The 13,432-nt window shown below is 32.4% G+C and overlaps 1 protein-coding gene across 1 annotated transcript; it reads right to left on the bottom strand.

The window, feature by feature from the left end:
• Positions 1-616: 616 nt before the first annotated feature.
• On the bottom strand, positions 617-11,737 carry LOC129951673 (stress-activated protein kinase JNK). The gene is made up of 7 exons (XM_056063924.1): positions 11,538-11,737; positions 5,781-5,942; positions 2,588-2,717; positions 2,337-2,534; positions 1,929-2,193; positions 1,580-1,863; positions 617-814 (listed from the first exon to the last, which is right to left on the bottom strand). The coding sequence occupies exons 2-7, from the start codon at positions 5,891-5,893 to the stop codon at positions 692-694; spliced, it is 1,113 nt and encodes a 370-aa protein (XP_055919899.1). The 5' UTR covers positions 5,894-5,942; positions 11,538-11,737; the 3' UTR covers positions 617-691.
• Between the last annotated feature and the right edge of the window lie 1,695 nt (positions 11,738-13,432).

A 13,432-nucleotide genomic window follows, 5' to 3' on the forward strand; every position in this document is an offset into this window, starting at 1 on the left:
TTTGAAGGCAAACATATTTAACAGGTGTATTTTTAAATCTTATATAGGTACTTTAAACAGACTCTTTGCATACAGGAGCAAGTTCGTGTGACCCAGCCGTGCATTTTATTTATTTCGCCAACACAACCAACTGCAATAAATAAATTAAACACTTTTGTACTATGTTCTGAATAGTAGGTGAATTTATATTTCAATTGAGAATATTTTAAGAAGATACATATTTACTTATTTGCTCTGTTTTAAATGTTTTAGCTTAATAATGTAATTTAATATAAACAAACGTAGAAAAAAACCGAAAATGCAAAGCAAGATAAAACAATAATAATTATTCACTGTATACATAATAACCCAATATTGTTACATTGGCTAGCATCGTCAGCTTATTAATTTGTATAAATAAATTATGTGATGTGACAGTGTGTCCTTAGGGTATTAATTTATAATACGAAATACGTTTAATATATAATACATATATTATATATATATATATATTTATATATACACATAATTTATGTGAGTGCATTTAATTTAATAGATAATTATATAAGTATATAATAATCTAGTTTACTATAAGATACTTTATTCATCTTTGCAATTATTATTCTCCCTTATGTCATTTTTTTTTATTTTTATTTAGTTTTAATTATTTTTATTATTTTTAATTTAATTTAAACTTTAATGAACTCTTGCTTTACCGCCCTGGCATGCAATTTCGAGCTTCATAGTCCATAACTTCTTGATAAATTAACTCTTTCCACTGTTCCACAGTATGTTCCCTCTCGTCGACGCTATGATCATATGGTTCCGGAGCAGGCTGTAAGATCAGTAAAATAATATTATTAAATTACATTCCTCTATTCTTTGGACATGATTTGTTTGTTTGAAGTGTCTGACTTCTTTATTAAGCATCAACTTTGTACAATCGGACGTACATATGTAAGGCCAAATTTGTTTTCTTATGAAGAATAAAGTTTCAGAAAATATTTTGTATGGTTGTTTTTAAAATAATAAAAAAGGTTTGTTCTTGAAAATTATCTCGTCTGGCTCAATAACTTATTAATTGTTTCTTATAACTTATTTAATTTTTTAAAAGGCCTAGTTTTTCGCATTTTAATGAAAGTTAAACTTTTATTGTTAGTTTATACTTATTTGAAATTTCATTGAGAATATAATCAACGATTAGTCTTTGGCGTTAAGTAAAAAGGTCTTTAGTTAAAAAAATGCATTTTTGATTTGGTGTAGACGTCTTTTTCATATCATTCGTTTAATACTAGCAACTAGTCTAAAAAAATTGCTTAATATCGTCTTAAGACAATAAGACATACAAATTAATGTTTATTCTGATATTAACGTCTTAGTTCGTTGAGTTTGTGTGACCTGTTTCGGACTTGAGTCCTTTTTGCCCAACTTAAAAGATGTAAAGTTATATTTTCTTTTTCTTTCAAATCTTTTTTAACTTCTTTTCTTATTGTATCTTACGTATTTATATTCCAATTCGGATGGTTCAAATGCGAAAGTAGATAAATACAAAATAAATTCAGAATAATATCACTAATGTCAAGAATTATTAGATACTTACTGCATTGACTTCTTCGGCATCATACCAAACATTTATATAGCTATGAAGAAGTGCCTGATCAACGGAAATACGTTGTTCAGGATCTACTACTAGCATTTTACTTAAGAGATCACGTGCTTCCGAGGCTTTTCGCCGACTCTGTTCATTATTATCGCTTGGAAATAAAACATCAGGAAACAGCCTATCGAAAGAATACCCAGAATATCTGGGTCTATTTTCAACATAGTTTCGAACAGTGGGCTGTAAACGTTGCATAAAAGATGCAGATGGAGTACCCAATTGTTCTGTTAATAATAAATAATTATAAATGTATTTGAAGAAAATGATATTCAGAAAGGGAGATTTTTACCAATTATTTTGTTCCACTGATCAATATGATCAGTTCCAGGGAACAAAACACCACCTCGAATCATTTCCCCCATTATACAACCAACAGACCAAATATCGACATTTTCTGTGTATCCCATGCCAAGGATGACTTCTGGTGCTCGATAATATCGTGTAACGACGTATGGTGTCATCATAAAAGTGGTTCCAGCAGTTCTGGCCAATCCAAAGTCAAGAATTTTAAGTGTACAATCTGCTTTTACAACTATATTAGACGGCTTTAAATCCTTTTTTAGGATGTACATTAAATAAATATATAAAGAAATGTGTATAAGAAAAATATTAAAACATGTAAAATATTTAACATAAATAATTTATATACTCGTACATATGTATATACATTAAAATAGAATAGAAAAATTCAACAAACCCTATGAATTATTCCAGCTGAATGTAAATGTTTTATCCCACACAACATCTGGTACAATAAATACGACATCCTATCGTGGTCAAGATCCATTTGTATAACCTGACACAAATTAGCATCCATAAGTTCCATAACAAGATAGACATCTTGAAAATCCTCTAGAGTACGTTGTGGAGTAAAGGCATTCAACAAACCAATAATCTAGGCAAGAAAAATTAAAAACAATTTCAAAACACAATAAACAACAAACTTACATTTTTATGGTTAACTAGTTTCATTAATTTGAATTCCCGATAAGCGCGCTTAGCGTGAGTTACGTTTTGAAATGGTCGTGATAACTTTTTAATTGCGACATTTTGTTCGGAAACTGTATCATATGCAGCACTAGAATAATATATAAACATACAAATGCTATTATAATATTGAAAAGCGAAAAAGGACAATTATTGACTTTTTAACTGAAATTATGAGTAAAAAATTGATAAGTTTACTGAATAAAAAATAAAACGAAAAATCACACGTTTTATTACCTATGTTTTAGGTTTTTGAAAAAAAAAGTAACGCTATATTTTTCGGGCATTATTATAAATCCTGCAACGCACATTAAAATATTGGCGTCTATTTATTAGTTTATTTTTGTAGATAATTTCAAGCAGATATCTCAAGTAATAAAGTACAATGACGGAAAAAACAATAGAACTACTATTATAAATGGATTACCATAACCTCAAGGTTGAATACTAGTCCCTTAAAATTAACGAAAGCTAACAATCCCGTCCTCCCGACTTAGACGAAGTAAAGATTGCCATTTCTAAGCTGAAGTCTAATAAAGCCGCTGAACCGGATGGCTTGAATGCCGAGCTCTTTAAAGCAGCTGGAGATAAGTTGGTTAGGAGCAGGCACCAACTTATCTGTAAGATATGGTCGGAAGAAAGCATGCCCGATGAATGGAACCTCAGTATTGTTTGCCCGATCCTGAAAAAGCAGACCCTGTAAACTGCACCAATTATAGAGGAATCAGTCTGCTTAATATCGCCTATAAAATCCTCTCTGCTGTAATACGTGAACGTCTAAAGCCCATCGTCAACAACCTGATAGGTCCTTATCAGTGTGGTTTTAGACCAGGAAAGTCCACAGTTGATCAAATATTCACATTACGGCAGATCCTGGAAAAAACCCAAGAACACCAAATCGACACCCACCATCTTTTTATCGATTTCAAGGCCGCATATGACAGCATCTACAGGGACGAGCTGTATAAATCCATGTCTAGTTTTGGCATCCCTGCCAAACTCCTCCGTTTGTGCAGGATGAATTCACGCTGCTCCATAAAGGTTGGAAACAACTTAACAGAACCTTTCGATGTCAAAAAAGGTTTTAGACAAGGTGATGCGCTGTCATGTGATTTTTTTAACATCGTGCTTGAATGAATAGTGCAGAGCTCACACGTCAACACTAGAGGAACTGGGCTGGTTCAGACGACATAAGTAAGGCAACTTTCCAGTATCTGATTGGCCAGCTGCCAAAAAATTCCCTTCCAATTAAGGCAACTTTAATGGAAAGTTGAATGGAATATAAGGCAACCTTAATGGAAAGTTGAATGGAATATTAGTCAAGAAAAAATGATAGTTGATAATCTTTCTTCATTCAACTGAAAGCTGAACTTTATTACTTTATTACTCTTTCAGTAAAAGGATTCCTTGTCAATTTGGAAAAGAAATAACTTATATTTCTTTACAATACAAATTACAAATCATGGTGGACTCCTACCTTGCGGAGTGTTTTGTAGACAATAAATTTGTTGGTACTTTTTGTACTATGAACTTAAAGTAGAGATTGGCGAAATTAAGGTCTGAATTTGAAATTCCTGAGACTTGAAAAACTAACTAGTTGTCTTGGTCAAAATTTACGTTGAAGGGATGAAGTTGACTGCAAATGAAGTTCCTGATTTTGCCTGAACCTGTCCACTATCTTTCAAAAGTTTGTTCAATTACTAGCATACGCTGATGACATTGACATAATCGGAAGAACTCAGGGTGATGTCAATTGGGCTTTTGTGAGTATTGAGGCAGAGGCGGCAAAAATGGGTTTAACGGTTAATGAGGGCAAAATAAAGTACATGCTGGCATCAAGAAAGGACATACAGCATCGAAGTCTTGGTCAAAACGTCACCATCGACAGACGTAACTTTGAGGTAGTCAAGGACTTCCTCTACCTAGGCTCCGTTGTAAACTCAGAAAAAAACACCAGCGCTGAGATCAACGCAGAATTACTCTTTCTAACCGCTGTTTGTTTGGACTAAGAAAGCAATTGAGTGGCTCGAGGGACCGAAGTGGTTCTATACAAGACCCTTATCATCCCCGTCCTGCTATACGGTGCAAAAGCATGGACTATGACAAAAGCGGATGAAAGCACCTTGGGTCGGTTCGAGAGAAAAGTTCTTCGTGTGATCTACGGTCCCGTATGCATCGAAGGGGAGTTGAGGAGAAGATGGAACAACGAGCTGTACGGGCTGTACAGCGACGTATACTTAGCCAGAAGGGTAAAAGTCCAACGACTAAGATGGCTGGGTCACGTAGAGCGCATGGAAACCAATGATCCGGCCCGGAAAGTCTTCGAATCCACACCCACAGGACAGCGCAGTAGAGGAAGACCGCGGATCAGGTGGCGCGCACAGATGGAAAGTGACCTCACCCGTATGGCGTATGCAGTCAGTTGATCCTATACATTAGCTCTTGAATGTCATAAATCAGCACCCAAATGTAAAACAAAATACAGAACATTATGCGTCGATACGCAGACGGTGAGATGCCACTCAAATATGGTAATCAAATAAAACACAAATAGAAAACCCAAGTAATTGTTTCGAGATTAAACAATGACCTTATGGAGTGGCCTGTTCAGTCTCTCCCCATTAATCTAATAGAAAATCTGTGAGTAAATACCAAAAGGAAAGTTTGGAAGTAAACGAGAATAATATAATCAGCCCTATCACGAATTCCATCGTAAAAAATTCCCGCACTGACATCTACGCCCCGATCTACGACAAACTGTCTTCACAAAATCCGAGTGGAATCCAAAAAAGCATTGCCACATTGAACATTATGTCAAAGCTGTTTTATGTAAGCAAAACTGTGATATTGAGTTTAAAAAATTTAGTTTGAAAAAAGGAAACTCTTTTTGGGCATATTTAATAATTTAAACAAATATCTAATCTTTTATTAAATATTATATGTGTCTACTGTGTGATGTGATACAAAACAGTGAAAACGTTTTAAAATAATCTACAGCCTGTATGAACACTTATTTTTTGTTAATATAATTTTTTGTAATGTAAAAATATAAATATGTAGGTATAATTATAATCGGAAATTATTTAAAACTTAAAAAAAAAACATAAAATATAACACACACAAAAAATATTATTTTAATAACAAAAATACATACCATACGATTCCTTGTGCTCCGGATCCAATAGGTTTTAAATTTTGATACCTATTTAAGATTGTAAACTTCGTATCTCCCACCTCCACGGTGTACAAAGGGTAGCGTGCGCTCATTATATATTTATTTTGAGTTGACTAGTTGCACTTTACTCCATTTTATTGTCTAAAAACAAAAACAAAGGTTGTTGATATAATATTTTCAGCCCTTTTATGAATTATGATAGATGTACCCCAATATACCCGCCCACCTAACACATTTTATTTCTTTGAAGTTAGATATAAATTCCGTGTTTATTAAAAGTGCTTCCCAAAATGTTTACTTGACCTGAGATGGAATCGGCAAAGGTGATAGTTGACTATCATTTTCATTCCGTCTGTGTAGTACGATTCAACTCAATTCGATCGAAATTCATTGCTGCCTTGGTGAAATTTTAAATTGAATCTTATAAAACATGTAAATAAAAGTAACACTTTTTTTCTTGCTTTTTTCGAATATCGTACGCTTTGTCGGTCACAGGAATGTGTTTTTTTTTTTAACGACACAAAGCGAACTAAAAAATTGTCCAGTCATTTGTGTGAGCGTCTGGTAGCTCTATTCGGTATAAACATATTTGTTTAAAAATGACTATCACATTTTTGTTGGGACAGCTTTTTAGGTATAAATTTGACTATCACCTTACGTAGTAGATCAAATTCGATCATTTTGATTGTCAACAACCATCTTAGCCGATTCCACCCCTGCACAACTATTGAAACAGACAAATAAGTTTCACGAACAAAATTTTAAGACGAAGTAAAAAATCAAGAACATTTTGGAAATAATACGCATAATTAATTATAAACAATATTTAATGTCAAGTGTGTGTTTTCACCAAATTCCTGTGCACCGAGAAGAATATTGAGAATTGTGACGATGATGATACGATCACTTACAAATAAGTTCTTTTACCATTACTCTAATCTTCAATTTTGTATTATTAGCGTAGTTAAAACGCATACTATCTATAATGCTTAGTTATCTATTTATCCCTAAATCAAAAATTTGGGCACGATATTTTCGCTTGATAAATATTAAATTTCAATAAAAAATACGTTATATTAATTATATTTAATTAGATATTAGTACCCGTGGCATGATGGTTAGTGCGTTGGACTGTCATGCCAGAGGTCTTGGGTTCGATCCCTGCCTATGCCATCTAAAGTCTTTTCACGGGTACTGCCTCTTGCGAGGAGTTGACAAATTCTCCAAGAGTAACTCTTGTCTTGAAAAAGTGCTTTCTCAAATTAGCCGTTCGGATTCGGCATATAAACTGTAGGTCCCCTCCATTCCTGACAACATTACTCGCACACAGGAATGGTTGAGAGTTGTAAGTCACTAGGCCCTGGTTCTCAAAGGACTGTTGCGCCACCCAATTTATTATTTTATTTATTAGAAGATATTCAATTATATAAAACTAATATACCAGGGATATTTTGAAATTCTCAAGAAATCATCTCTGACAACATTACTCGCACACAGAAATGGTTGAGAGTGTTAAGTCACTAGGCCCTGGTTCGTTATGGACTGTTGTGCCACCTAATTTATTTATTTGAAAAAAGTTGTAATCAAGTTCTTTGGCCCTACTATGTAACTCGATTCTACTTTTGATTCTATTCGAAACTCATTTCCGATTCTACTTTCAAATCGGAGAGAAGAGAAACGAAAGCCCAAATGCTAATTTTGGAAAAATCACGAATTCCTGGTGTAATCGGGGTGGTAGATGCAACTCATATTGAACTGATTCGCCCGGCTATAATGGAGCATATCTAATTAACAGAAAGCCACGGTTGCCAGTTTGGTCGTTTACGATCAAATTTGGACATTACTTTCGCACTTGGTCGCATGGTCATTTTTTATTTAATTTGGTCCCTTTTTTAAGAAATTGAAGAAAAATAACTCGACTCTATTTCTTTTATATTTTCAAAAATAAAATGCATACCTAAAATTCTTTTCATCTAATGTAAACGGTACATGCATTTATTTAGTTGAAAGCCCCATAACATAACTCAAATCCTCACATCTAAAGATCATATTCTAAAATAGATAAAATGGACATGTCTAAATGTTGGGAAAAGGTTAATTATGATAAAAACGATTTAAATAAATATTGTTTTCAAAATTTAAGTTAGTTCGTTTATAACTTGATGTTACTTCCTCACAGCTCAGTTACCGTTGCTGAGACGAAAATTTCTTAAATTAACTTTGATAAAAACGAAAGGCAGACTTAATTTGTATACCATTAATAATATAATGCTAGCAAGAGTTTCAAAATGACAAAAATAGCATTTGGTCTGCAAAAACATTTTTTTGAATTCATTTTATTTAGCGATAGTATTCGATCTCCGGACATAATGTTAACATATTATGGTCTTAAAAAAAAGAGGTTGGGTGCGACCCACACTAATAACTTCCCATCCCTTAAAGTCTTGCTTAAAAGGTTTGTAAGCGTTCGTGATTTTCTAAAAAAAGTTATTAGTTTCATTATTCTAAAATAAAAATTAAAAATGACCAACAATATTTTGAGTTTGATGAAATAGTTTGATTCAAAATCCATTCTTGTTAAAAGAGTTTTTGAGTCGAAAACTAATTTTAATGAATTTTCGTAGCATTGGGTTCTATTTGGTGCAGATTTTAATTATTTATGAAAAAACAGACTGTTGGATTTTTATTCAAAATTTACGGAAATGTCGGAAACAATATTTTCTGTGAGATATGATATTTGAGTCGAAGTCATTTTTTACCAACTTTAACTGTTGTTTTTGAAGTTTTTTAATTTTTGTAAGAAAATGTCAATTCGACTTTTTCAAAAACGTTATTCTTCCGGAACGTATGTAAAGTGTGTGTCATTAATATTCGGTATTAATCTTAAACATATCTTTTGTGTTTTTCTCTTAGTAAAATTTGAATTTAAGTTTATTATTATATTAAAAAAAGGTATAATACTTAATTGTAAGTATTACCGTTATTTTTTAATCATTTTTTTCCATATAATGTACATATTTTTTTAAATTGCCCCTACCGCCTAAACGGGGAAGATAAACCCCCCTCCCATAGTAAAAAATGCTTGTATTAAGCCCCTCTAACGAAAAACCGTTATTATAACCTGTCGCCAAAGTTATCGTACTCGTACCTTGTTATTTTTTACCATAATAAATTGTAACATACAAAAAATTTGCTAATATTGTAGACGTGAAGCCAAACACTGTCCGTAATATATTTTGGAGGTATAAAAGAAAAGGAGGGATTGAAGCAAAGAAGCAGATGGGTCAACCAAAAAAGTTAACGAGAAAAGAAGAACGGATTATAGCAAGAAAAATTAAAGCAAATCCTCGCTTAAGTGCCCTAAAAATTGTACAAGAAGTGTTAATGGTATGCAAAAAGAAAATATCTACAACAACGGTACGCCGAACCATAAAGACAAATGGCTACAATGGTCGTATTGCCCGAAAAAAACCATTTATCAATATACGCAACAGGAAAATTCGGATCAAATTTTAGAGAAACACACAAAAATAACGATGCAATTTGGTGGGATGATGTAATATTTGCTAACGAGAGTAAATACAACCTCTTTGGATTGGATGGAAGAGTTATGGTTTGGCGCAAGCCAAATGAAGAGCTTAAAAGCAGGAACACAAAGCCAACAGTGCAGCATGGAGGCGGGCATATGATGGTTTACGGGTGCATTTCGGCAAGAAGCATTGGAAATTTAGTATTCATCGACGGTATATTGAATAAGTAATATTATTTGAGGATCCTAAGGAATTTTAAGGAATTTAAAATTTTACTAGGACAACGACCCGAAGCACAAGGCGCATGTTGTAAGGGAATGGCTTCTGTATAACTGTCAAAAAGTTATCCAAACACCTCCACAATTGCCAAACCTTAACCCAATCCAGAATCAATGGTAAGAAAGATTAATTAAAAAATTAATATAAGTATGTGAAAAAACGGAATATTAAGTGTTATTTTTTGAGTTATCGTATTCTTTATTTATTTTATTTTGTTAAATTGCTATTTTAAATAAAAAATTTATATACAGTTGTGTTCATAAAAATAGCTGTGCTGGTCAAATTTCATTAGATTGTCAATTATTTAAATAATGGAAATTCTTACAAAAAAAAATTACCATTTAACTTGCATCTAACGGTCTTTCGTTTTCATATTAGAGACTTTAAGCTTGAAGTTATACCCTTCTTTTCCCTGTGAACACCCATTATTTCAAGTTCTCTGGATATAGAGTGTTCATAAAAATAGCAGTGCATTTGATTTTATAATTAAAAAGTGTTAAGAATTATTTTTTTTTTAATTTTTGATATAGATAGATTTACTATATAAAGTTATAAGTATTTGTAACATACTAGCATATAAAAAAATTAATAAATATTTGCTCAAAAATAAACAATCAGACGGTCAAGACACTGCACCGAAGCAATTCGAAAGCTTATTCGAAAACTGAGTTTGGAAGGAAAAACCTGCCAAAATATTCAAGACATCATAGGCTGCTCAGCAAATATGGTCAGTAACGCCTAAAAATGGCAAAATAAACCGAAAACGCTAGGCCCAAAAAGAATGAATACTGAAAGAACTGACAAACAAATATTCAGTAAGCAAAACAGAACCCTTTCATAGGCCCCAGGAAAATAAGAAATGGACTTCAACTGTCTATTAACCCTATCACAATACGAAGACGTCTTTTATAAGCGAAGTTACCAACCCAAAGTCCACGCAAGGTACCATTCTTGACGAAACGGCATGTGGCCAAGAGAATGGAGTTTGTTAAAGCGCATAGAGATTAGGGAAAAGAGAAATGGAGGAATGTTCTGTGGACCGATGAAAGCAAAGTCGTCCTTTTTGGGTCCAGGGTCGGTCGTTGGGAATATGTGACAAGACCCTAAAATGCAGAAATCGATCCACGGTACACTATAAAAACAGTGAAGCATGGTGGAGGAAAAATTATGATATGGGCTTGCTTTTAATATTACGGGGTCGGGCCTATTTATCCTATCGGGGGTATAAGGGATGCAACCGAACTAATAAAATGTACCGACCAATTTCAATCGATATATGGGCTGCTAATGAGAATAACTATAATAGTAATATACATAATAGTTGCCTCTGACCAAAACGAAAAAGAAACAATTTATAACAAACGGAAATTATTGTTAACATGTAAACAAATTAGTTTATTAAGTGGCAATAATTTTCACACAGATAAGGTGTCTGTGAATTGATTATTGACCAAGAACGTATAACAATTGCAAGAAAAAATAAAAATCTTTGGATAAGCATACCAAATAAATGCACTCCAAGTTACCTTACATAATTCGATATTTATTCTAAATGTATAATTCATTATAAATATGAGTATACCTAACATTTGCAATAAAATAAACAAAACACATTTTGTTATAAAATAAAAAAATATGTAGGTACAGACAGCAACTATAATCGATTTTTTCTTCAAATGGGATGTGTACCTATGCTGGGGCTTAGGGAAAAAAGGAAACAATTTAGTGAAATAATTTACTTTTCAAGCGTCTTATATCCATATTGTGATATAATTAAATGTTAACATTTTATTAAAACATACTTTTCTTTTAAAATTTATGAATTCTTAGGGCATTTAGCGAAGATTGTCAGCCATTTATGAGCAAGTAAACCGAACAATGCAATAGAGATATTATTGATCGATTATTTTATTTTTCTTTCACTAACCTTCCAATTATGCTTAAGGTGACGATATCTTCAAAAAATAATATTCATTCACTCAATAATTAACAGATTGTAATGTATAATTGTTTTAACACTAACTGAGAAAGAAATTAAATTACAAATAAAATATCAGGCAAAACATTTAAAAATTCTTTTCGGCATCTGTGATTGGACTAGATTCTAGACTAGATATAGATTAGAATTACACAGACAGAAAATGATGATCGGGACGTAGAGAATATAAAAAAGATACAAGGGAAGTTCAAACATTCCAGCATTCCAGTAGGTTAGTCGTTTTGACAAAAATGATTTCCATAAAACTTTATATTGATTGGGAACATATCTATCTCACTTTTATTTGTGCGAACACAATAATTTACTTTTTGACATCTGTCACGAGATTTTACCATATAAGAGGTGTGTTCTCACAATATGTTAGAAATTGGCAGGTTCAGACAACATAAGGGACTTCATTTAAAGCCAATTGAATTCTTGAGAACGTCCATTTTGTTAGTATTTCAAATAGGCAACATTCCAATATCGCAGCATGACACTTTACTCGTTATTTTTATAACAAAAAACGTTTTCTTAACAGTTTACTGTCACAGAGATTTAAGAAATAAGATTTTTGTATTGTTTACTTTTGTTCTATTTAAAATTAACCTACCTTGAATCAATAAAATTTTCACTAAACTGTTCTTCTACCAAAAACACTTTTGTCTACAAAACATTCCTCATACAAATCACTAGAAGTTAACTTATTTTTATTCCAATTTGACAAGGAAATCTTTTACACAAAACATTAAATAGAATTGTGCAGAAAATAAACAAACAAAAGAAAAATAAAATTCAGCCTTCAGTTGAGTGAAATATGAACATAATCAGTTGTCATTTAGAGATAAGTAGACTTCATTTCATAATTAGGGAGATTTTCCTTGACTGCCTTTCAAATCTATTCTAAGGAATTCTGTTGACAGCTGGCCAACCAGATACTAGATACTTGACTCAATTTCTTCTGAACCGGTCCAATGCTCCAGTATGGAGGTACACATATAACAGCGGAAAACTTTGGTAAATCTAATAAACCAGATAAATGCATTTCATTATCAAAATTAGTATGGGAAAGTGGAATGGTGAACTTGATAAACTTCAAAATGACATCTAACAAAAACAAAGTTGTAGACGATTTGGAATGTCAAAAATGGGAAAACCAAACCCTAAATTAGAAAAAGAGTAAAACAAAAGATTGCTACTCTTACAATTCCTAAATCATTTCTGGAAGACGTTCATGCAAACATGCAAGGGATTGTTTTTATTTTCTACGAAATTGCAATTTATTTTAAATAGGTAAGATGAATGTTTTGCAACATTGACATACACATCAAATTGGTTTTAAAAACAGCCTTGTATTTAGTTAGCGTCACCATTATAGTGATTTTTTTTAATTATTTTGATTTGTAAAATCCTAGTTAAGAAGTTAGAAGTTTTTTAATACTAGTTCAATTTAATACTATCCGGAAAATATAAATATAATGGATATTTGACTGTGTTTCCATTTGATTAGAAATGCAAATCATTATACTGATAGATCAGAAATCAGACAAGTCATTTCTTTTAGTAAAAAAGTCTAATTGCTAATCGTTTCAGTGATTTGTGTTATAATGTCCCACACTTCCGGGAAAAATTGCAGTAAAAATTTGTCGGTGGGACATTTTTCCAACGCCAGGCATTTATAACGATAGCTATGAACGGCCTGCCAGAAAATTCCAATTATTGGTTTCAATGATAAAAACCAACCTTGGACCCTTATTTTAATTTTCATCAGGGGGCTTTTTTCCAGGTTTAATAGAAAAAAAAAATCATTTTTAAACGTCATATTTGTATAAGGTCCGCAAAAT

Source organism: Eupeodes corollae, chromosome 3 (assembly GCF_945859685.1).
Source record: "Eupeodes corollae chromosome 3, idEupCoro1.1, whole genome shotgun sequence".
Classification (NCBI taxonomy): domain Eukaryota; kingdom Metazoa; phylum Arthropoda; class Insecta; order Diptera; family Syrphidae; genus Eupeodes; species Eupeodes corollae.

Bases quoted from the DNA above. Each gene is read 5' to 3' on its own strand.
- LOC129951673 (XM_056063924.1), bottom strand. From the start codon at position 5,893: ATGAGCGCACGCTACCCTTTGTACACCGTGGAGGTGGGAGATACGAAG. The intron at 2,718-5,780 runs GTATGTATTTTT...ATATTATTCTAG, and splicing joins GGAGCACAAGGAATCGTATG to TGCTGCATATGATACAGTTT. The intron at 2,194-2,336 runs GTTTGTTGAATT...ATCCTAAAAAAG, and splicing joins CAGCTGGAATAATTCATAGG to GATTTAAAGCCGTCTAATAT.